This window comes from Lotus japonicus, chromosome 4, assembly GCF_012489685.1.
Source record: "Lotus japonicus ecotype B-129 chromosome 4, LjGifu_v1.2".
Classification (NCBI taxonomy): domain Eukaryota; kingdom Viridiplantae; phylum Streptophyta; class Magnoliopsida; order Fabales; family Fabaceae; genus Lotus; species Lotus japonicus.
The window spans coordinates 16,020,306-16,044,493 of NC_080044.1; the positions used below are offsets into that span (position 1 = coordinate 16,020,306).

General features: G+C 36.4%; 2 protein-coding genes and 2 non-coding genes across 4 annotated transcripts; all 4 read left to right on the top strand.

Moving 5' to 3' along the window:
• Positions 1-648: 648 nt before the first annotated feature.
• On the top strand, positions 649-4,390 carry LOC130713935 (cold-regulated 413 plasma membrane protein 2). Its single transcript, XM_057563763.1, has 4 exons — positions 649-993; positions 2,713-2,820; positions 2,949-3,019; positions 3,971-4,390. Exons 1-4 carry the CDS (start codon positions 812-814, stop codon positions 4,216-4,218), a joined length of 609 nt encoding a protein of 202 aa, XP_057419746.1. The 5' UTR covers positions 649-811; the 3' UTR covers positions 4,219-4,390.
• A 3,385-nt stretch (positions 4,391-7,775) lies between these two features.
• Positions 7,776-7,862, top strand: LOC130716432 (small nucleolar RNA SNOR75). The gene has a single exon (XR_009012045.1). It is a non-coding gene; the product is annotated as a small nucleolar RNA SNOR75 (small nucleolar RNA).
• Positions 7,863-7,946: 84 nt separating this feature from the next.
• LOC130716385 (small nucleolar RNA Z105) lies at positions 7,947-8,016 on the top strand. Its single transcript, XR_009012001.1, has one exon. It is a non-coding gene; the product is annotated as a small nucleolar RNA Z105 (small nucleolar RNA).
• A 7,680-nt stretch (positions 8,017-15,696) lies between these two features.
• LOC130710951 (oxygen-evolving enhancer protein 1, chloroplastic) lies at positions 15,697-17,836 on the top strand. The gene is made up of 2 exons (XM_057560347.1): positions 15,697-16,031; positions 16,916-17,836. The coding sequence occupies exons 1-2, from the start codon at positions 15,798-15,800 to the stop codon at positions 17,672-17,674; spliced, it is 993 nt and encodes a 330-aa protein (XP_057416330.1). The 5' UTR covers positions 15,697-15,797; the 3' UTR covers positions 17,675-17,836.
• The last annotated feature ends 6,352 nt before the right edge of the window (positions 17,837-24,188 follow it).

Genomic DNA, 24,188 nt, shown 5'->3' on the forward strand with positions numbered 1-24,188 from the left:
GGGTGAAGGGTCCAGGGTTCGAACCCTGAGAAGTGAGAAGAGACTAATTTACTAACATTACTAACAACTAACATATGCCTATAAAAAAGTATTATATATTTAATGTAAATCTTTTTACAGGTATCTAATTACATTTCTTCATCATACCTACTTATAATTTTTTAAATTTCATTATAGTTTAGTAAAATGACAAAAGGTTATTGAATATATCTATAAAATATAATTAACATGACTGTGTATTGTTATTTATATTGAAAAAACAATTCATTTGATCCCTCCAAACATTTTATTCGAGCTTTGCCATGATAGGTCTTGTGATTACAATTTTGACATGTTAACTAAAAACTACTATAAATACCTCACTCGCGTATTTTTAATTGACATAGAAACATTTTATTGATGGAACATAAAATCTAGACACGATTTGTGATGATATATAGGAGTAGTATCTTGATCCATAAAAGAACTAATTCTATTTGGCAACGTTTCAAACAAAATGGCATTTTGATGTATGGGTGTAGTACCACCCCACCAGACCAATAAACATGGGGAGCTCACAAAATCAGTCAAAGCCCAAGAAAATAGGTGGAAATTGGCAAGAGATCCAAAAATTCGCACCAGTTTACACCCATGACCATTGCTTGAAACTTTTAATCAGAGCCTCTCACATGGTTCTTCTAACTTTCTAGTTCTATAAATGACAACCTCAACACTAGTCACATCGATTCTCTAGAACTAGAGCCTTCTTTGTTTTCAAATTTTCATCTCTACGTCTAATCCCATTTGACAGTGTTTGTGAATTGTGAGCACGATGGGTAGAATACTAATGCAGTATCTGGCTACCAAAACGGACCCCGTTATCGCTAGTTTAATCGATTCTGATTTGGATGAGCTCAAGCTTGCAGCACAGAAGCTCTTCCATGATGCAAGTATGCTAGGAGGCAGAGGGTTTGGCACTTCTTTCCTTAAATGGATGGCTTCCTTTGCTGCCATGTAAGGTCAATTTTTTGCATGATTAGTTGATAACCAATACATATTTGCTTGTTTAGGAAGGAAGAATCAGTTATGAATCAATGGGCCCGTTTGAAGAGTGATTTGTTGGTTTAGAGAATTTCACAAAACCAAAGGGTTCTCGGTTCAAGACCCGCACAAAACCGAAAAAAGCTATGAATCAATGGGGTTGGTTTTTTGTTGTTGTCTGTATTGTTTCGGTAATGACAAAAATTAAAAAAATTAAATCCCTAAAAAAGTTGTGTTAAATTTCAACGAAAAAAGAAGATACAGCTTACAGGTAGCAGCATTGATACGTGAACCGCTAAAATACGTTAGGATACACATTTTATTATATGGGTGTCCGTAGTTATTTACATTGTAGTATGGTTCATGGATATTTTTGTATAGGTTGGCCTAGGAGAGTTTTTGAGCTTTAGAGGATGTAGTATAGTCCAAAACTTTAGGCTTAAATGCATTTGGTGCCCCTGATGTATTTCAAAAGTGCAAATGATAACCCTACTCTTTTTTTGTAAACGTTTGTACCCCCTTTGTTTTGAGAAAGTACACCGAATGCCCCTCCGTCAGGTTGACGTTAAAATCCTAACGGAGGAGCTGACGTGGATATTATTTTTACTTTTTCCTTTATTTTCTCTAATGCCACGTGGATTTTATCAACTAAAAACAAAAAAAAAGAAAAATGACAAAGGCTTCAAGAAATTGGTCTTCTTTCTCAGAACAAAGCTCGCCAGAGAAACGCCGGTGGCGGTGGTGGCGGTCGCCGGAGTGACGGTGGCCGATCGTCAAATTGATTGAGGGGTTTTGAAGCGGATGATGAGGGGAGTTTAGCCATGGTGTTGGTTTCTCCAAAAGGAGAGCGGTTCGCCGGAGATTGGAGGTTGAAGGTGGCGGCTAGGGTTTGGTTTCTCCTCTATTTCTCTGTTGTTTCTCATCATGTTGGTGATGATGGTGCTCGCGGTGGTGCTGGACGTTGGTGGTGTGCTCGTATCTGAACCAGAGGTAAGGAAAAGAGGAAGATGATGGCTTGATGGTGTTGGTTCGTGAGGGAGAAGGTGGTGGTGCTCTGGCTCGCGTGAGGAGGGCGCGGTGGTGGCGGCTGGCACGCGGTGGTGCTGGACGTTGGTGGTGTGCTCGTATCTGAACCAGAGGTAAGGAAAAGAGGAAGATGATGGCTTGATGGTGCTGGTTCGTGAGGGAGAAGGTGGTGGTGCTCTGGCTCGCGTGAGGAGGGCGCGGTGGTGGCGGCTGGCACGCGGTGGTTGCTGGCGTGAGAGGAAGGAGGGAAACATGGTGAGGGTGATGATTCTTGCTGCTGTATCAGAAGAAGAGGAAAATGGGTTTGGAGAAGAAGAGAGAAAGAGAGATGTCGAGTGAGTGAGAAGAGAGAGAGCGTGAATGAGGGTAATATCCACGTCAGCTCCTCCGTTAGGATTTTAACGTCAACCTGACAGAGGGGCATTCGGTGTACTTTCTCAAAACAATGGGGGCACAAACGTTTACAAAAAAAGAGTAGGGTTATCATTTGCACTTTTGAAATACATCAGGGGCACCAAATGCATTTAAGCCAAAACTTTAAGGGCAATTGGACTATAACATTCCCATATAAACCATTGTTAGTACATTGACAAGTTACTTTGTGACCAGCTTAATGAGGAAAATTTTATTTAAATTGACTTTACAAGAAAATGTTCATCATTTCAGATATCTACTGATACTGGATCGCACAAATTGGAGGACAAATATGCTGACTTCATTGTTAGTGCCTTACATATTCTTCAGTTTTCCCGGGTCTCTGTTCCACTTTCTCAGGTAATAACAGCAACATTTGGAAGATTCTTCTTCCCTTCTCTTTTGCTTTCCCAATCCCATTTCCTCTCTTCTTTACAATTACTAGCTTCATGTTGAAGTTGACTAAAAATTCCATTTCTATTATTCAGAGGAGAAGTTGGAAAATGGATCGCTTTCATTGCAGTGGTGCTGAGGCTTTTCTTTCATAGAAATTTTCCCGGTATGTTACTATACTTCTAGTACTAAAACAACATATTGGTGAATTTTACCAAAAGATTCTTCAGTTTGCACATTTCATATGTGTTAATGTTAATTTGATACAATGTCATGGTCGATCAATCATCCTATACATTTACTCGGTTGGACAAAGACACATGAACAATTTCACATCATATTTCTAACATATTATCGCACACAAGCCTAACATCAATATGTTGGTAAGAGATCATGCAAGTTTTGTTAAACCACCAATTGTGTGTGTGACTTCTCTCAACAATGCTTGAAAGCACTTTCAACGAAAACTTATGTGTTCCTGAAATATAGCTCAAGTGATAAGAGTCTAGGACATATGGGTTAGGGAGGGAACGGTCCAAAGATCAATTCCTGAAGGGAAAATTTGGCCGATAAAAATATAAAAATTTATGTGTGACAATAGATTAGAATGAAACTACTATTGCGTGAATGTAATGGGAATTCAAAAGCAATGCTTATACCATATTATGGGCCAAATATCTCATTAACTAAAAAAATTGGGTTATTTGTTTAGGGCAAGTCTCTATGGTGGATTATGTTAAAAATCGGTCTACTCATGAACTATTAGTAAATGGATCCTCGCTAGCCAGCCTAGCTATCCTGCAAAATGTTGTATGTGGATTGTTATATTGAATAATTGAGATTGATCAATTTGAAATTGAACTATAAAAACTTATGTGACTACACGGCTGGAGAGAATCAAAATTCATGTTTTACTATTAACTATCAAGTTATTTACTATATGCTCTCTATGGGCTAAGATTAATTTACATAAAAGTTTTTTATAACTTGGGAACCAGATTTTTCTTGTTGCATGTCATATTTTTTATTTACACTTTTGGAATTCTATATTTGGAGACATGGGCACCCCTTTGTGTTAAACTTAACTAATTGTAAAATTGGCTGGAAATCCTTTCAGATTTGCTGGAAATACCTGGATCAATGATCCTTCTTTTAACAGTGGCCCCAGACTTGTTTGCTCAGAGGTTCAGGAACAACTGGGTTGGAGTAGCAATTGATCTTTTCATTGGTTGTTACCTTCTACAAGAACATATCAGAGCTACAGGGGGATTCAGAAATTCCTTCACCCAGAAACATGGAATTTCAAATACTCTTGGCATCCTCCTCCTCATAGTCTATCCAGTATGGTCATTGGTTATCCATTAATTAAGTATATGAAGCATTATAGGATATATAATAGTCAGTGATGATGTTAGGAAAATAAATTTATACATGGTGGAGTCTGGTATATGCAGAGAATGGTGCATGCATGAGAACTCCAGTGATTTAATTTTAGATGACAATTTTTGCTGTGTACGACAATATATTTAGATAATTTAAAATTATACTGATTTTTTTAGACAGTGTGTTTGCCCCAACCAATGCGGAGTTTAGTGTAAATTGTCCTCAAAATATACTAGCAAACGTAATTTGACTTATCTTTTGTGCTCTCATGCGGAATTTCTACTCATTACCAGTTTTGGATGTTAAAAAGGTTTGGTTTGAATCCTCCAATTCTGTGAAGCAAACAATGGACCGATAGTACACTCTCTTAATAATGAAAGAGAGGGGAATGTGGGTTGGGTTGTGCCCTGGCCGTTTTGGGTATTTGAATTGAAAATCTCAATTCAATCTACATTTTGGCATGATGACATGTTAACGAGCTAGCGCACTTTTAAGAATATAATGAGAGAAACAAAGAGATTGTGGAATAAGTAAAAAGTCAAAAACATTGCTCCTAGTTTCTTTGTCCAATAAGAAAAAAGTTAAAATGTGCAATTAGCGGTACTTAGTACTTAGAAGTGGTGAAATTAGCTTGACCCGTTAGACCGACATGTTTGGCCCACCTTAATGGTGAGTTGGGTTGGGTTAAGACTTTCAACTCAAATGCCCAAAGTGGATCGACCAATTCAACTCGTATTTCGGTGGGCTAAGGACGGGTCGGGTCTGCCTCGTCCCTCCAGTAGTCTACATTAACCTGGTGATTGAGATTTTAAAGATGATGATGGCGGTGGTAATGGAAAAGCGGGTGCATCTTCTTTCAAGAGGGCATCTAATGTTTTGAAATAAGTGACGAACACACTGTCGTGATGCGTGTCAAAGTATTATGCTTTGAATGCAATACAATGTATTGGACACTATGATCGATCTCACGAGGACTTCATGAACAATTGATTGAAGATACAAAGTAAACGAAAGTAAATAAAAGAGGGGATTTTGGTTGATTTGATTGCAAGTAAGAAAACATAAATTAAAGGATATTTAATTCAGATAAGTGAAAACGTTAGTCCTCAAATTATATCATTCAAGTGCAACAAAACTTCACTGGTTATAAAATATTAATTCTGCTTTTCAACAAGTCTTTGAGTTGAATCTCAACTTACAATCGTGAGATGGAAACCGTGATTCTCCTCTGAACAATCATTCATAATATGATTCGTAAAAGTTAAGAAGCTTGGCAATCGTCGCTTCAAAATACAAGAACTATCTATGCCCACAGAATCCTCAAAGTTAACAATCGATCGACGTTAGAGATTTACGTTCTTAGGGAATGAATTCATGATCGTGTCTTGGATCATAATAATTTTAACGCAATTACCTTGATTTCGAAAATCTTCAAAACCAAAATAATACTCAAGAAGACAAGCAAGAGTTAAAGAACATAAATCAACTTTAATAGGAAAACGAAATTTATTAAGAACTGGACCTAAGGTTTGCAAACACAAGAATATTTAAAATCCTAAGACTAACTAAGGAGTTTAGTAATGCATACTAGAATTATAAAAATAAGGATTAAAGAAAAGGAGATAGTAGGAGGTATCTAACAAAAACTTAAACCTCACTTATTTATATTAATAATCAACTTCTCTTCCAAGTAAACTTATTTCAAAGTAATATCTTATCTAATTCAGAAGCTAATTTCAGCTAATGCAAGGTTGGGCCCAAAGGGAGTAAGTGATCCATTGCTCAACTGACTCAATTAAAGTGCTAACAGATCTGCTAACTTCGGAGCTGTGAAAACCACTTTATATGGCCGAATATTCAAAACATACATCCTTGAAAGTTGTATATATTTGAGTTAGCTTTCTGTAGCCACCGACCACGGATAATTCATAGTTTTGTAGCCCAAGTTATGATTAATTTAGTCCAGATTGTTCTAGTCTCGCAGATCAGCGACAGAAACTCTGCAAAGCATTTCTGACAAAGCTAGAGGCACGTTATGCAATTTGGTTGAATTATAGAGGGATAGATGAAGGGGATGATGAGTGTATGAAAGAGAAGGAAATAAGAAGCAAATGCCATGTCTAGGTTGAATATGAAAGTTGTAGAGATTTCTTCTAGCTTTCTAATGATATATTACACGCCTCATTCGGGTAACTCTAGCTCCATATTTAACCTGTTCTATCAAAAGAGTTATAGAAGCTAAAAGTGTAGAACTAAGCCCTTTTCTATGAATAATCCAGATAAGCACTAATTATGCGCTTATCACTAAAACCATGTTAGAGCTAAGAAGTTTTAAACTAAGGCTATGTTATTGTGAGAATGTTAGACTTTGATTTGCACTTTTGCTTTTTTAAAAGACATTTATGAGTTGTCGTGATTGTGAATTTTTGCAATTTCTAAGTTGGTTATAAAATTGTGGTTTTGATTTTTAGTGTATTTGTGAAATTGGTTTTATGTGCAATTCCATTGAGCTTTTTACTGATTATTATTATCCAATTGAGAGGAATCAAAATTCAATGAAAAGGATGATATGGAACAAAGAATTAGGGAGCCACCACATCTTCTTCTTTAATTTAATGTTGGTGTGGTAGTGTCTTATGAAATTTGACCCAAAAAAAGTTTCAATAAGTCTAATTTATGGTGAAGGCTACAATGCATCTTTATTTAACGGGGATACCAATGCCTCACCTAATTCTTTGAGTGAGATTATGAAGTTACCCTTAATTTATCCTTCAAATTTCAAAAAATGTCATTTCTAAGTTTGAGTGAAAATACAAAATTACCCTTAAAACAAGATGGGTTCGAGCATAAGGTGGATTTGAGGGTAATAAAGCAGGACAACTTTCGATCATCCTTTTCCATCACAACCCAACCCACTTGTCTGTCTCTTCGACCTTAACCATGATCTCTTCAACGACGAGTTATGCTCGCATGCTGTGGATCGTTTGGTTGAGACAGTACAGTGGCTAGGTTTGAAGGTGTGATGACCCCATGTCATAAGGCTCAGAAAGGGAGGTTGGTTGCAACTACTCCTTCTAAAGCAAATTGTGGGGTTTCAAACGCTTCTCATATTTCATATGCACCGATGCCCCCTTAAATTTTTTTTTTTTGGTCAACAAGCCTAATATTTTCCTGAACAGTTACTCAGTTCAATTTTTCTGGGTCAATGAATCTTAAACTAAAATAAAGACCAGGCCCATTAAAAATCAGAGCCCAATGAATGTTAGTACGCGTTCTATTAAACCCTAGCAGCTGTTAAAAACCCTAAATCGCACATCACTGACCCCGCACTCTATAAAATCGAAGCGGTGGCTTCACAATTTCTCATTCCCATTCCCATTCTTCCACGGCGCAAAACAGTGGTCACAGACCACAGTTTCACCTCTTCTTGTTCTGAATTTCAATTTTTTTGTCTCATATTTGGTAGATTGATCTGATGTTTTTCTGTTTTTAGATTTCAATCGTATGAATTTTGTTGAATGATTACGAAGTTGTGGTTTTCTCGATGATGATCAACAACGATGACGAGTCCGATCCATTCATATATAACAATTGTGACGACAAAACGAGGCATTTGTCTGAGAGAAATCCACTCTTCTTCAACTTCATTCATCTGTGTTTTATTTTTTTTAATTCTATTTTCTCAGTTTTGAGTTTTCTTAGTTATTAAATTGGCATTATGATGATGTTTATTGTCATCTGATTATCATGTGTTGATAACAATCCTCCTACTCATTCTGAATGCCAATGCTTGAAATATTATTTCTGTATTTGTTTTCTTCCGGTTGATTCTAATTTTTCTTGTAGAATAATATCGCTAATTTTTGGTTTTTTAAGTTATTTCTTCTGAGGTCAAAGATACATTTAAGTTTTGTTAATTTTATAGGTAACTGATAAAATGAAACCTTTTTCTTGGTTATATATATAGGCCTTACTTATCGGGCTTTTACATTTTGTTTTGTACTTATAGTTTCAAAATTATCCCTTTTGAAGGGACGCGTCTTTTTGCAAACTTTAATAAAACTAGTTTAAATCCTAATAGAACTATTTTCAATTTTTTTTTTTTTGGTTAAATGGAGGGGCTGAGCCCCCAAAGCCTACATTAAGACCTGCCTAGGGAGGGAAGCTCCCGAAGAGTCACCAATCAGGAGTAGATTGCATCCCGGAGGGGGGTTTCGGAGGAGATGAGTTCCTGGATCAAAAGAGACCATATTCCCTTCCCTGATAGTGTGAGTAACTATAAGGTTCCATGATTTTGCTTGCCAATCCCGAATGATTGTGATGGGAACCCGAGTCTGAGTGACATCCCACTTGATTTGGGGAAGGCAAATCATTCATGTTTTCTAGAAGGGAAGGCAATATGGTTGCGGATTTCCTGGCAATATGGTTGCGGATTTCCTGGCAATATGGTAGCGGATTTCCTGCAACATACATTCTCCTACAGTCACGAGACCCAAGTCTGAGTGACATCCCACTTGATTTGGGGAGACAGATAGCCCCACCAGAATGGAGAGCTAAAAAGGCCAAGATAACAGATGCAACGCCTTCCAGCACAAAGAACAGGGGAGGAAAACTTCTCACTTCCTCAACAGCTCCTTGAGTTACCAATGGAAAAGAACCAGCACCTGAACCTTAGCCGGGCAGAAGACACACAACAACGCTGTCACGAAACAGAAAACAAAAATTACCCGAAATTAATTAACTAAAATTAAAGATAAAACCATGAGAGACTAAAATATATTCCAAATAATTTTTTTTTTATTATAGATAAAACCATGAGAGAGTTTCTCATGGAAATATAAGGATTAGACTTACAACGAAATATAACAAAAGAAACAAAGTGAAAACAACAGTACAATAAATAAACAAGAACAATAAAACAGGGAAAATACAATAGGAAGACAACAATTTATACCACACTAATAGTGGAGGCCAAAAAATAGGAGGTGCATTAGAAATCCACAGTAGCACAACAAAATTTCTTCTAATGAATTTTTTGAGTAGCTTGTAAAGTGCTGAGTGAAGGTTTTGTCGTTTATTATAATTTATATGTTTGAGTTTTTTTTTTGATAAACATTTATTTTATATGTTTGAGTATATTCTTCTTTCTATATGTATTATATTGGATGACATGATTAGCACAATAATTTGAGTGAATACTAATTTAATGAAAGCATATAAATTGTGAGAGCATATAAAATGAAAGCATATAAATTTTTTAAAAAAATGGTTTAAAGGGTCAAATGACCCCTGAAATTACAAAGAGAATCAGTTCCAGGACCTTAATTTTTTTTACATCAAATTGAGTCCCTATAAATTTTTTTAATTCAATTAAGGCCAAATGTTGTCAGCCTTTAATTTTGTCCTACTCAGCAATTCCATGTGACATTTTTAATTTTTTTAACTAGAAAAATTATAAAAATTTATTTTTTTAATTTCAACTCATTTATTTAAGCAGGAAAAAAAACTTAATAAAATCTCTAATTTAAATAAAATCTCTAATCTAATTAATTCCTAACCTAAACAGAAACCTAATCTAATAATCACTAATCACTAATCCCTAATCTTCTGTTCTCACCCTATTCACAACACATCAGTAATTAAAATTAAATTAAAAAAATAAATAATTACAAAGCTACAAAAGAAAGTAACCAATATCGAAGAAGGAGAAGGAAGAACAGAAGAGGTGTGAAGAAAGCTTTCAAACCCAGAAATTCCAACACCCAGAACAACGTTGCTCACTGCTCGCTCTCATCATTCAGCAACAAGATCAAATCCAAAAAATAATTCGGCTTCAAATTCAGCCTTCTAATCTTTTATCTTCATCATTATCTTCTTGATCCACCTCTTACCCAGCCAGAGTTGCACCACCCTTACCGGCCACCAACTCGCAACCTCAAACCCTTACGCAGCCACCTCTTCTCCATCGAAACCACGCATGCCTCCATGGAAACCCAGATCTGCGCCTCCATACAAACCCGAAACCCAAACCCGTCGAAACCACTCATGCCTCCACAGAATTTCGGGAATCTCGCCCCCACCGCCTCCTCCAGATCCAGGCGAGATCTTGACGGCGGCTGGTTCCTCATCAACCTCCGAAAACCCTAATCCATAGTCTTTTTCCGAAAACCCTAATTCAGAGGCTTTGTTAATGATGAGTTTTTTTTTTTTAATTGGGGCTGAGTAGATTAGACTAGTGTTTAGTTTAGGTTTTGTATTAAGATTTTATTTTTAATTTATGATTTGGAATAAAAAATTTAAAATTTCAATTTTTTTCAATTTAAAAAAATTAGAAATGCCACGTGGAAAAGCTGAGTACGCTAAAATTCGAGCCACATGATCTGTTGGACCAATTTGACCTTAATTGAATTAAAAACATTTATAGGGACCCAGTTTGATGTAAAAATATTTTAGGTCCTGGAACTTATTCCTTTTGTAATTTCAGGGGCAATTTGACCCTTTAAGCCTAAAAAAAATAAAAATAAATAAACTGGTGTGGCTAAAGGCACACCTAGCCTCAACATGGGTCCGCCCATGCTCTTCATCATCATCATCATCATCATCATCATCATCATCATCTTCTACCATCAACCCTAAACCTCACCCTCACCCACCTGTAACCTCACCCTTCCCCAAACCCTAACTCGCTGCAACCTCGCCCTCACCCCATCTGCAACCTTACCACACCCTTAAACCTCACCCTCACCCACACCCCCTCAACCCCAACACCCACCCACCTGCAACCTCACCCTCACCCCCAACGTCACCTTCACCTTCAATCGCCATCGCCCTGCACACGAAATTCTCAGATAGTGCAAATCTCCTATAAAATGACTCACAACACTCATTGCATTAGAGTTTTGTCTGATAGTGCCTCACAATCTACTTTCAAGGCTTGTAGTTCGGGTTGTTAAGCCCGCCCCACTCATCGAAAAAAATCAATTATTTTGTGGTAATTAATAGACAATATCAATTATATATATTATATTTGACTTAATAATATATATGGGATAAATTGAGTGATCTAATTAAAAATCTCAATAAATTTTTATATTGGTATTGATTTTGTAATGTTTAATAACAAAAAAAATCAGTTAGGGTAAATGAGACTCTACTAGTTTTCTATTTAAGTATAACATAGAGTTTTGTCCTCAAAGAGAAACATTAATTTGTTGAATCATTATCAATTCACAACTTCATCATATATCAAACATTATGATATGTTTATTGGATTTATTTATTCAATCTTTGATTATTTGACATGAATATCTGGGCAATGTAAAGAAAAATTAAAATACAGTGTTCATATGCTCATGTTAGATTATAAAAGATTGATTAAGTTCCGTAAACACATTTGACTTCATGATGTTGGGTATGAGATGGAGTTGTGTGTTGATGATTATCCACAAATTAACATTTTTCTTTGAGTTTTCTCTTTATTAATTGTAATGAAGGAGAAAAGTTGACTTGCATGATTAGCCTTGAAGACCTATGTTATTTTTAATACAAAAAATTAATTAGAAGTTCATTAACCCTAATTATGTTTTTTATTGGGTATTACTTATTGCAAATATCATTCGAATATAAGATTAGATCAATCAATTAGCTTAATATAACGGGTTCTGCCACGTACAAGCCTCCCTACTTTGATGAAGCAAATTATCCACAATGAAAGAAACAAATGAGATTTTTTTCTAGAGTCAACCAGTTACAAAATGTGGGACATAGTTGAAATAGGTTACTACGTTCCTACCAATTTTGACACTGGAGAACATATTCCTAATATCCAATGGACTTATGAGCATCGTCTATACAACCATGATAGAGCTTATGGTTGTGAAATAGCCAAAGAAATCTAAGCAAGATAGAATTAAGTCTCATCTGTGCGTTGAGCTCATGTGAGCATGATAGAGTTGATGGTTGTGAAATAGCCAAAGAAATCTGGGATGCTTTAGCCATAACACATGAAAGAACATCAAATGTGAAGCAAACTAAAAACAGTATGTTGTCACTCAGTATGAGATGTTCAAGATGAAGGAAGATGAAAACATCATTTAAATGTTTTCTAGATTCCAGGAAATCATCCATCAAATGAGACATTTGGGAAGAACCTAAGATAATGTTGATCAAGTTAACAAGATCCTACGATGTTTGTCCAAAAGGTGGAGACTCAAATTCACTTTAATTCAAGAAGCCAAAGATCTTAGAACTCTAAAATTAGAAGATCTTATTGGCTCATTGATGGTCCATGAAGTGGAACTAGAAAAAGATGATGGAGGAAGGAAGAACAAGTCAATGGCTTTCAAAACAAAAGCCAAAAGTTCCAAGGCTCTCAAGGTTGATAGAGGTAAGGGCACTCGTCTCTAAAGCGTATTTTGTGTGTTATTCTGTGTAACTTTTTTGTTTGAATTCATGCTATATGATTGTTGTAAGGGTAACTCGGTCCTAGTATGCTTTGTCATATTTATGCATATGATTGAGATGAAGTTTCTTATGTTTGGTTGTTGTCTATGTTTGATATTTGAATTGTGGTTGCTCTACTTTCCTATGAATTTGTTGAATATTTGATCCTAAATACCTTTTGTTGCTAACTTGAATTATTGGAAAGACTAGCATGTCTCTTGGAACTTGTTGCAGGGCATTGAGCGTTGTAGGAATTGAGATCCCGGACGTTATGATGAAGTGGTGACGTGACGGTTTGTTGTCACGTGTGATTGTCCACCTTGCAAGGTGTTTCGATTGAAGTGGCATATACCTAATAGGTTACTAGTGGTGAGACTAGTAATTGGGTGTCCTTGTGATTGTCCAGTCTTGTTAGACGTTTAGACTAGTTTTGTTTGGTAGTTGACATATAGTATTTGACTTGTTAAATTGTGTCGTTTGAACTTGTTATCTTGTTTGGATATTATATTTTGTTGCTTATATGAAAATGCTTGTATAACATGCTATTGTATGACGTCATGTTTTCTTTGAGTTGACCCTTGTTTGTTTGATTGTGTGTTGTGGGGGCGCTTGATCCCAAGATGGAATGCTACGCCATTGGGGAACCTTGTCCGTGATGGACTTTTCATAAAGGAGTGACATTGGAGACAACTAAGGGTGTGTTCTAGAGACGAGCATATGAGTGTCTTGTTCGGATGGTCGTTAGACATATGGTTCTTGAGTGTCTTGTTCGGATGGTCGTTAGACATATGGCTCTTGAGTGTCTTGGATCTTTAGTTGGTTCTTTGGGGTTGAGTCTATAACTCTAAACCATCTTTGTTTCTTTATCGGTATAGGGTCATCACCGTCCTTGAAGTTTCATCTTGTGTGTTGACTCGAGAGGATTACATTAGTATCTTCATTTTTCCTTGAGTTTTGGATTAATGCCTTTATGGACCCCTTTTTAATGGAAGTTTTATTGAGTCAGTCTTTTCGATGTCATTATTGCCTTTATTCTATTTGATATTTACGATTCTAACCCTCAAGAAATCAGGACGTTACAATTGTCATTTCTATTTCCTTAGGGAAGATGAGAAAAGAAGAGATACTACTGTTGTTGCCAAATAAAAGAAGAACAACCAAAGGGAGAATAAGAGGAATTACTCTTAGATGGCCTTTTTTTTGGCACCTTGATCTATGTTGGAGTCCTAGCCTTTGTGGCTGATTACAACTCACCTCGAGGAAAGGAGTTGTGATCTTGAGCCACATCATGAGAGGAGATCATATGCCTATATAGGCCGTCGTTGCGCGTGTGCGTGAGAGAGAGTGAGAGAGCTTCTGTTGAGGGTCAGCGTGAGGAAAGATCTCAAGCCTGCGTTGCACAAGAGAGAAGGGGAGCAAGAGGTTTTGTCGAGCGTCGTCGTGACAGAGAGGTGTTTCTTCGCAGTTGACAAAGTATCACCTTTGATGAAGATCGGATGGCCACTACGCCACCATTTGAGAATAGAGTCACCAAGGAAAGCCATAGACCGCTTCACTACCATGGTCTCGAAGCCATTGTCATGGAAATAAAGAAAGGGAAAGGTGTGGCAACTGTAAACGTTCCCAGGTTTTTTACAGAAGAGAGGAAGATGAGAACAATAAACCAAGCGGCGGTCCGATGGTAGGTAGCGCCGCCATGTGCAAAGGAGGTGGCGAGACGTGTGATTCTCACACAATGAGGAGGATGACGCGTAGAGGCACATGCGACACTTTCTGCTGACCCAACTTCGGGTTCTGGTGGATCTAAGGACAATGAATACTATGGAGGGGTTGGTTTGGGGTAAGTAGTGGTCGTCGGAAATCAAAGGGGTGGATAGAAAGTGGAGTGAGTACCGCAAAAGGAAACACGACAATAAGAAGAGCCAAAAATTGAAAATGAGACATTGTTACCAAAAATATTACGCCAACAGATAGTGGGTCTACCCGTAAACAACATATTTGTTCCACCATTCCAACTCACCACGAAGTTGGTGTCAATGATAAAACTTACTCTTGGTACATGTTAAGAGAAGCAATGCAAAGAAAAAATTGAGATGAAGAAGTAAAGCCAAAGCGTTAGGCCTTACATTGTGAATAATTGATTGATCAAAAGATAAAAGACTTACTCACATTTATAATAATGATAAGACTCGTATTCCTAATTAAACAAGGAAACAAATCAATCTAAGCAATAATCTAATTTGCCAAAAATAAGATCAAGATATGATAAGATATAATTAAGATATCAGATATATTTTCATATTCTATTATTATTATTATTATTATTATTATTATTATTATTATTTCTAACACGCTTCTTCACGCAATAACTCAATTGGGTTTTGAAGCGTGAATAATGGACGTACTTACTTACCATGTGTTGAATCAACTTTTCTTAAAAGATAATTACTTGTTTGACATGATATTATAGTCCCTATAATCAAGCGGTGTAGAGTTCGATCAGTGTCACCCCTCAATTATTCTAATAAGAAATGAATTAAAACACATTCTTCACGCTTTAACCTCAAATGGGCAAGTTTAATATGAACTCTTACGTGAGAGAACGTATTAGAAATAATAATATACACTATTTATGTGCTCCATACCAAAAAAAAAAAAAAACTTAAACGTTTAGGATAAATAGTTGTTTAACAAGTGTAATAGTATTAGTCTAAGTCTAAGGCTTAAGCCAGCAGTCGGAAATCTTTATTTAACAATATAAAGTCATATGCTTTTCATAATGTTTCTCCTCTATTTATTTAAAATGCATAGTGTATTTTTGGATCCATGTTCTTCCTGATTTTTCAACGTTGGAGTTTGTGGTCGGATCACAGTCACCAAAACTCTGTGGATCCCAGTATCTTTATCCCAATTGTGAATTTTACAACGTGGCAACCAAGAAAACAATTCACATTAGCTTCAATCCTCCAATAAGAGACCACCTTATCCTATCCGTTATCTTACTCACACCACATCCACCAAATAACTGTCTCCTCTCTATTCTCCACCAACACAAAAACGCTCACAAACTAGCTTCTTTGGAGAAAACATTAGAGACAATAGTGGCGGTGGTGGGAACAATGGCAGCCTCACTACAAGCAGCAGCTACTTTCATGCAACCAACCAAGTTTGGTCGCACCAACACTTTGCAGCTGAAATCTACTCAATCCATTTCTAAGGCTTTTGGGTTGGAGCCCTCTGCAGCTAAGGTCTCATGTTCCCTTCAGGCTGATTTCAAGGAGTTGGCTCACAAGTGTGTTGAAGCTACCAAGATTGCTGGGTTTGCTCTTGCCACCTCTGCTCTAGTTGTCTCTGTATGTTACCTTATCTTCACCTCTCTTTCTATTTCTTGTTTACTTCCGTTTTCCAGCTTAGTTTGCATGATTCATTTAATTAAAGCAAAATTGAGTATTTTCTGTTTGATGGTATAGTAAAGATCAACTCTTGATTTTTTTTTTTATTATTGTTGGATGATCTGCTCCTGGTTTCTTAGTAGTTCATTGTTCTGGTGTCCATTGAAATGGGAGAGATTATGGTCTAATTTAAACATAGATTTTTTTGTGAAATATAATCATCAAATTTAAATAAAAAAAGAAAGAATCATGTTAAAATCATGTTATACTTGCTCAAATAGAAGAAATTGTCATGGCATATTGGGTTAGGTTTGAGATCAATTGCAAATTATGCAATGTAATGAAAAAATGTGCTTTATTATTATTATTATTATTATTTTTCATGTGACATTCAGCATAAGAAGTTTGTGATCCCATTCCCCACCCAAGTCTGTGGTCTGTAGTTAGTTTACACCACATAATCATAGCCAAACTGAATCATATTTGGATATTCTTCTACAATTGATTCTAAAACCAATTGAGGGGAGAACCTCTATGGTGAGTAGCTTCTGAGTGTCAGAATTGATTCGGTGAAAAGAGAAACTCATATGAACATGCTAGTAGGCAATTCTATAGTGGGCTATGTTAAAAGCTATTGTAGTACATGTTATTCACAATATGCTACAATTAATTTGAAGAGAATTATTTTCACTTGTGAACATTTTTGTTGATCTACGGTAGACAAAGCCTACTAACTTAGATCAGAGATTATTTGCTAGAGTTGATGAGAACTGAGTACTTACTAGTTGTCCTGCTGCTTATTTCATTGTGATTTGCAAAGCACATTACTAACTATGAATACGCAGGGAGCAAGTGCGGAAGGTGCTCCGAAGAGGCTAACCTTCGATGAAATCCAGAGCAAGACATACATGGAAGTGAAGGGAACCGGAACCGCAAACCAGTGCCCCACCATTGAAGGGGGAGTGGAATCATTTTCCTTCAAGGCCGGGAAGTACAATGCCAAGAAGTTCTGCCTTGAACCCACTTCATTCACAGTGAAGGCAGAGGGAGTAGCCAAGAACGCCCCACTTGAGTTCCAAAACACCAAGCTCATGACACGTCTGACCTACACCCTCGACGAGATCGAAGGACCCTTTGAGGTTTCCTCTGATGGCACTGTCAAGTTCGAGGAGAAAGATGGCATTGACTACGCTGCTGTCACAGTTCAGCTTCCCGGTGGCGAGCGTGTTCCATTCCTTTTCACCATCAAACAGTTGGTAGCATCTGGGAAGCCAGACAGCTTCAGTGGGGAGTTTCTAGTGCCTTCATACCGTGGATCTTCCTTCTTGGACCCAAAGGGAAGAGGTGCGTCAACTGGTTATGACAATGCTGTCGCATTGCCTGCTGGTGGCAGAGGAGATGAGGAAGAACTTGCTAAGGAGAACAACAAGAGTGCTTCTTCATCCAAAGGGAAGATCACATTGAGCGTGACACAGAGCAAGCCTGATACCGGTGAGGTGATTGGTGTGTTCGAGAGCATTCAGCCGTCCGACACTGATTTGGGAGCGAAAGCTCCAAAGGATGTGAAGATCCAGGGAGTTTGGTATGCTCAGCTCGAGTCATAGACAGCTTTATCTCTCTTCTGCTTTATTTTGTATTTTGTTGTAACTTCTCAGTGTTGCTGCAATTACCTTTGACACAACTGTCCAAGCATGAGAGTGTTATCCTTGTTTGTATGTATACTATCGACTTTCAATTATAATGCTCGAAAATGTCAAAGGTTTAAATTGGTGGTGTGTGTGTGTTTTACAGCTTCTATTCTGGAATTCGATTGTTTTTGTTCCTCATTGCTGGTAAATGGTAATATGGTAGTAACAAGGTCACCACTGTATTTGAAGAGAGGTTTCATTGAATCACGGAACGATAGCTCAGCTATGTGATCTGAATATGGTGTTAGACTTAGACTGTTAGTGGTTTGATAGCAGAAGAAAACAAATGTGGTTGCCTCCTCAGCTCTGGTTCACAAAAAATTTCAAACATTTTTATGCCCGTACGAGGATTAAATATTTTGAACTAAATCATGTGATTGGGTCATAGCTCATAAAGAGGAGCTTTTCAAAATTCTAAAAATGCTGCAATATGGAATGAACTAACACGGGGGGGGGTTACTCGACCAAATTAGGATCCCAAGTATGTAATAGGTGTAAGTACGAATTGTCTCAAAAGCTTAAACTATAATTGTTTTATATTATGATTTCTAATGCGTGAACCAAAGCATAAGCCCACCTAGCATTTGTTGAGATTTAATTTGTTTTATTAGAAGAATTGGGGTGAGAATGATCGAACTCTATATTGTTTAGGCGTAGAGGCACTGATATGAACCAATTATTCCAAAAGCTTTACTCGAAAATATTATCAAAATTTGTACTTGAGTAGAGTCAATTCAAGTCATCTCCCATCCAAGCTTGTACTTCATCCTATGGATCTTCATGAGTTGAATTCAGCCAACTTGCAAGTATTTTCTTAGGTTCTTGTAATGGCATGTCGGAACATCTTTACTTTTAGAGTCTCATCACTTATTTGATTTTCCATATGCAAATAACTTCCAAGGAGTTGTGATATACTCACACTTCTCTTTCTCTTAAATATCATTTACACTTTTTTTTTTTTTTATGCATTTCTTATCACATCACCTATCATATCACTCATTTACCTCTCTTTTCTTCATAATTTGGTGAGTAGAGGTGGAATTGGTGTGTGAAAAGATTATTATTCAACTTCCAAGCTCAGGAAGCCTTATAACTCTTTTAATCCATGAGAGTAGTTTGCATCAGGATCAAAAAACTTCTCGGATCGCATCCACAAAATTTGCATCTCATCCACTCTTATATTTAAATAACTCAACCAATCTTATTAGGATCCCGAGTATGTGATAGGTGTAAGTATGAATTATCTCAAAAACTTAAACTTTTGGCTAATAACCATATGAATTGTTTTATATTATGATTTCTAACGCGTGAACCAAAGCATAAGAGATATTTGATGAATTAAGAAGAGAAGGAAAATATATTTAATATCATGTGAATAATCGGAGTTCAAGTTATATTATTAATAAGTATTTTTTTAATATATTTTAGAAAAATTAATTTGAAAGCAAAGTGAAATAGAAACCCCCATGAATAGTTGTTATTTTATGAGAAATTCAAAACCTAAAATCTATCACTAATTTCTTTAAATATAATTTATTTTCATATAATATTATTTTATATCATTGTGAAAATTATTTGTTGACTCAATGAAGGCACTAATAAGCCTTAATAATTATGCGGAAATTAAGAAAATATTCACGCACACCAGCCTTAATAATTGCGTTGAGATTAAGAAAGTGTTCCCTTTCTTTCTCTCACTCGCTCTCATATACACATTATGAAGATCATTTTCATTACTCATTCCCGACCTATAGCTTAGATTTAGTGAGATAAGCTCTCCATTCTCTCTAAAACAGAAATAGAGATACATAGATAGATAGATATAGATATAGAGGGAGAAAGATATATATACATATATATATATATAAAGAGAAACTAATTTTCCTTCATCAGTCTCAACTTGCAGCTTAGGTTTAGTAAGAGAAGGTCTCTTAAACTGAGAGAGAGAGAGAGAGTGAGAGAGAGAGAGAGTGGGAGAGAGAGAGAGAGATAAAGAGAGAGAAAGAGAGACAGAGAAAGAGAGACATAAAGAACTTCAACAAGTTTCAACATTGTTCTTCCTTTTCTTTCATTATAATCCTTCTCAAGGTTATTTCTGGAAGTCTTAAACGTGTTTTGGGTTGATTTCACGAGTTTCAGGGATGTTATTGAGCAATTCTGGTAGGTGTTCTCGCCTCAGCTATGATTTTTCTGGCGAGTTGGCCTGAATATTCAAGCCCTTGAACGTGTTCCCCCCGCCCCTCCCGAACATCGTTTGAGGCGCCATGACCACCATCGTGTTCTCCTTAAGTCCTCGTAGTTGGTTCGAATGAACATTCAAACCAACTACGAGGACTTAAGGTAAAGGGGAGAGGTCATCAACCAGGACATGGGGAACAAATGAGTATTTACACCTTCCTTAGGTCCCTTTCTTGTCCACATGTTATACATTATGGTGATTGATTCTGATTGAATGTGTGTTCATGATATTAATTGAGCCTGTGTTGTTTGATGTTGGATGATGATATGACTCATGTTGTTCTTCAATCTATGAGATCCTTGATTTTTATTGAAAATGTATATATATATATATATATATATATATATATATATATATATATATATATATAGAGAGAGAGAGAGAGAGAGAGAGAGGTATCTAGTGAGAGGGAGGGTTTTTATATGAGAGTGAGAGGAGAAATTTTTGACCTTTTGATCAAAATGAATGGGCGAGATTAAAAGGTTTTGAAAATCATCCCATGTGCATCCTTCTAGTTCTAAATTGCCGTCACGGTCGATTGTTTTCCCCCAAAATCTTCTTCCTCATTTTCTCCTTTCTCTTCGTAAATTGTTATCTCGTATCTACATCCACAATCTTGTCCATTGTAGACTGAATTGCTGAATTATTTTTCTCAACAATTTTGTGTTATACGCACTGACACTTGACACATTGGTAAAAAACATCCGAAGCAAATCCAATTATAGGGATGGAAGGAAGGTCCGTGACTATGGATGGTCCTAATTAAATATCTATCTACATACTTTGAAATTTGGAGCAGGTTGTGTGGCGTGATACTGTGGAGGATTAAAAAAGAGAAACAAATTGTTAATCATTGAAAGAAAGCTTCATGGCATGACTAGTTTTAATTTATGAAAACGAGGGATTATGAAAGGAGAAGAGAAGACGGGGAAGAAGATTTTCTGCAATGCCGATCCACGATGACGGTACATATTATGGAAGAAGAAAATACCGTGGTTTATGAACACATGATGGCAACATGGATAGAGAGAAGCATCACCCTAGAAGGATGCACACGGGTTGATTTTAAAAACCTTTAAATCAGAGCCATTAACTATAATCCAATGGTTAAAAATTGATCCTCTCACTCTCATATAAAAAACCTTCCTCTCACTAGATACTCCCTCATATATATATGTTGTGTGGAGATAATTCAAATGAAAATGATGCATTTATGAAAGTCTTGTGTGAGACTGAGGAAACTAATAAAGAATGCCCGTAATTTTGAGAATGACTTTTGATTTTGTCTTTAAATAATTACAAATGCACCCCAACATTTACTTGAGTTGCATGTTTTAACAAAGACAAATGCACTCTAATGTTTTCCTGAGTTGCATATTTGAAAGATTATTGTTTGCACTCTAACGTTTACTTGAGTTGCAAACACGAATGGAGTTCCCCAATGTAGTTCATGAGCTTTTGGTTTTACAAAGAAGTTTTGGGTATTTCTTGTGGTGATTCATGCATCATTTGCATTTACCTTAGCTTTGTGAGGAAGGTTTTCCTTAGCTCTGGGAGCAAGTGGAGGCTAGAAAGCCATGCCTCTTCCTTTGGTTGAAGATGATAAACCTAAGGGTATTTGTCATGGTTCTTGTCGAGCATGGTTCTTTGAGAATGGGTAGGTGAGACCCTTAAACAGTTTACCTGAGGTTTTCTCATCACGAGCCTAGTCATTCTGCAGACTTCCGGATGATTATAATGGTCAATAAAGAGGTTTCGACATTTACTCAACACTATTCTCGACAGATTTTTGAGTTTGACGGTTGATTTATGTTCAACGTTTACTGAACATCTCGTGGGCATCACCTGCATAGTCTTCATGTAATAGTGATTTTGGAAAAGGTATCATGCATTACATTGCATTTGATGGTGCTAGTGTGTGAAGCTTATTCATGATTTTGTTGAATGCTTCTCACTTATTTATTTTGTCTCTTGTTTTTTATCTCCTCTTTTACCAGTGATAGCCACTGGAGATAAGAAATTGTGTCTTTGAGATATGTGGGACAAGTCTATGGGTGTAGTTTGAGTATTATATGCTATACACCGAAGCTATTAAGTCATGGTAGCAATCGGTGGGTAAGAGAATATGATTTGGGATCATGTATTATGGAATTTACTAGAGTTAAGTTTAATGCTAAATGCAGTGGAATAACGCATTAACATAGTTATAAGTTTAACTGATAAGTTTTGATGTTATAATCGGAGGTTGAAAGGTTTTTTTAAGAATACTCCATTCGTTCCTGATCTTTTGTTGTTTTAACTTTTGGTCTAAATTTCAAAACTTTTGTTGTTTTACAAACCCAATGCATTTTTTCCCAAATTATTCCATGTATATCCTCATTTAATTTTATATCTCTCACCTACCACCTCTTATTTTCACCAATCAAAATCATAACAAGTTTTTTAACCAATAACTATCATTCTCTCTCTTCACTCTAACTCTACATTAAATAGGGGTGTTTATGTCAACTAATATATCAATGATTGCACTCTTAAAAAATGTGTGTAACCTTAAACAACAAAATATCTGGAACGGAGGGAGTATATTTTAAATTTTTAGTGCAATAGTAACTCTAGTTGGTGTTACAAGAATGAGCGTCACAATAGGAACATTAGTTGCCACATAAAAAAATTTGGGGATACAGACTAATTGAGAGACCGATGTGACTAACATTTGAATAAAGTCAAGGACAAACTTACCAATTTATGTCGTAGAGTAGCCAAAGTGGTTGATTGTATCTTTCACGGACTGAAGTTACAATTCACTCGTGATTTGTGTGTATATTATCTATGGTTCTATCTACCTTTCTCTTTTAACAAGGAAATATGTAGATTAAAAAATTATTTATTTAATTGAATCAATTGCTCACTGTGGCCACATAGAAAATTAAAGAAGAAATAAATATTTCAAAACTGCCACATTAATAACCAATTGATAGAAGTAGAAAAAAAATGGAACAGACAAATGGTAATAAATGCCTATTATATTTATGATTTATATAAATGATATTTATTTAACTAAGAGAAATGATGTAGTGGATCAACACCACTTAAAAAAGTAGTTGGGGGTTTAATTCTCGACTCATGTGAATGAAAACACTCATTGGCCAACCTCTCCTGCTTGGTGCACTGATGATAAGGCAATGTATTAGTCTTACACCTACAACTGTAGTGATACCATGGGTAATTGTTTTTTTACCTCTTTGTCGAAAAAAATACAGCACACCTTAACATATTAATGTGGTAGTTATTAATAATTCAATTCAAGAAAATAATTAATGCGAGCAATTAATTCATTGAATTCAATTCTATGACTCTATGGGTTATTATTAATTAATGTGACAATGTCCATTTAATTCTCACACGTAAGTCATAAATGTGATGAAAAAAAACTAATGAAAAACTCCTATATAATGACTCACAACACTCATTGCAAATCACCTTATCCACATAAGAACCTTCAACTCACTCCCCCTCTCAATCTCCACAATCACCCAGCCCAGTTTCTTCACCATGGCCAATACAAACTACTCTAGCCATGCTTCCTTTGTTGTTTCAATTGATTATTACGCCCGAGCGATCGAAAAATATTGTACTCCAGTTATATTAACTCCTAGGAAAATTGGTGACAATAACTAAACCAAGGTTGGTGTCACTTATGAAGGTGTGAATCCTTCATCTAAACCAACTGTGAATCGTACTAAGAACGACATTGTTTATGGTCATCAGATCAATGAAGATTATGATGGTAAGATTCGTAGTGGTCCACACATAAAATATGGACCATATACGTGCCGAAAGTGCGAAAAACAATTTGTGACATCTCAACACTTTGCTTCGCATGCCCGTGCGGATCACTACAAGTATGAAAGCAAAGACCAGAGGAGGAAGAGAACTTTATCAAAATTTCGAAGGAGAAATTTTTCCCTTCAAAAGGTTAGTGGTGGACTTACTGTCGTTCCCATTCCTTTTGAGGGTGCAGGGACATCAAGGGTTTCTAGTGAAGAAGACCCTACTCATGGAATGGAAGCTCTTGGTGATGGATTAGCTGGTGAAAAAATCAAATTAGAGCCTTCTGCATAATTTCTCTAATGTGTTTGAATAATGTCAGTTTTTAGGGTTTCGTATCCTTGTGTCGTTTGTAGTGTTGGT

Coding starts and splice junctions, on each gene's coding strand:
- LOC130713935 (XM_057563763.1), top strand. CDS start 812: ATGGGTAGAATACTAATGCAGTATCTGGCTACCAAAACGGACCCCGTT. Junction 2,821..2,948: donor TCTCTGTTCCACTTTCTCAG/GTAATAACAGCA, acceptor TCTATTATTCAG/AGGAGAAGTTGGAAAATGGA. Junction 3,020..3,970: donor CTTTCATAGAAATTTTCCCG/GTATGTTACTAT, acceptor AAATCCTTTCAG/ATTTGCTGGAAATACCTGGA.
- LOC130710951 (XM_057560347.1), top strand. CDS start 15,798: ATGGCAGCCTCACTACAAGCAGCAGCTACTTTCATGCAACCAACCAAG. Junction 16,032..16,915: donor CCTCTGCTCTAGTTGTCTCT/GTATGTTACCTT, acceptor ATGAATACGCAG/GGAGCAAGTGCGGAAGGTGC.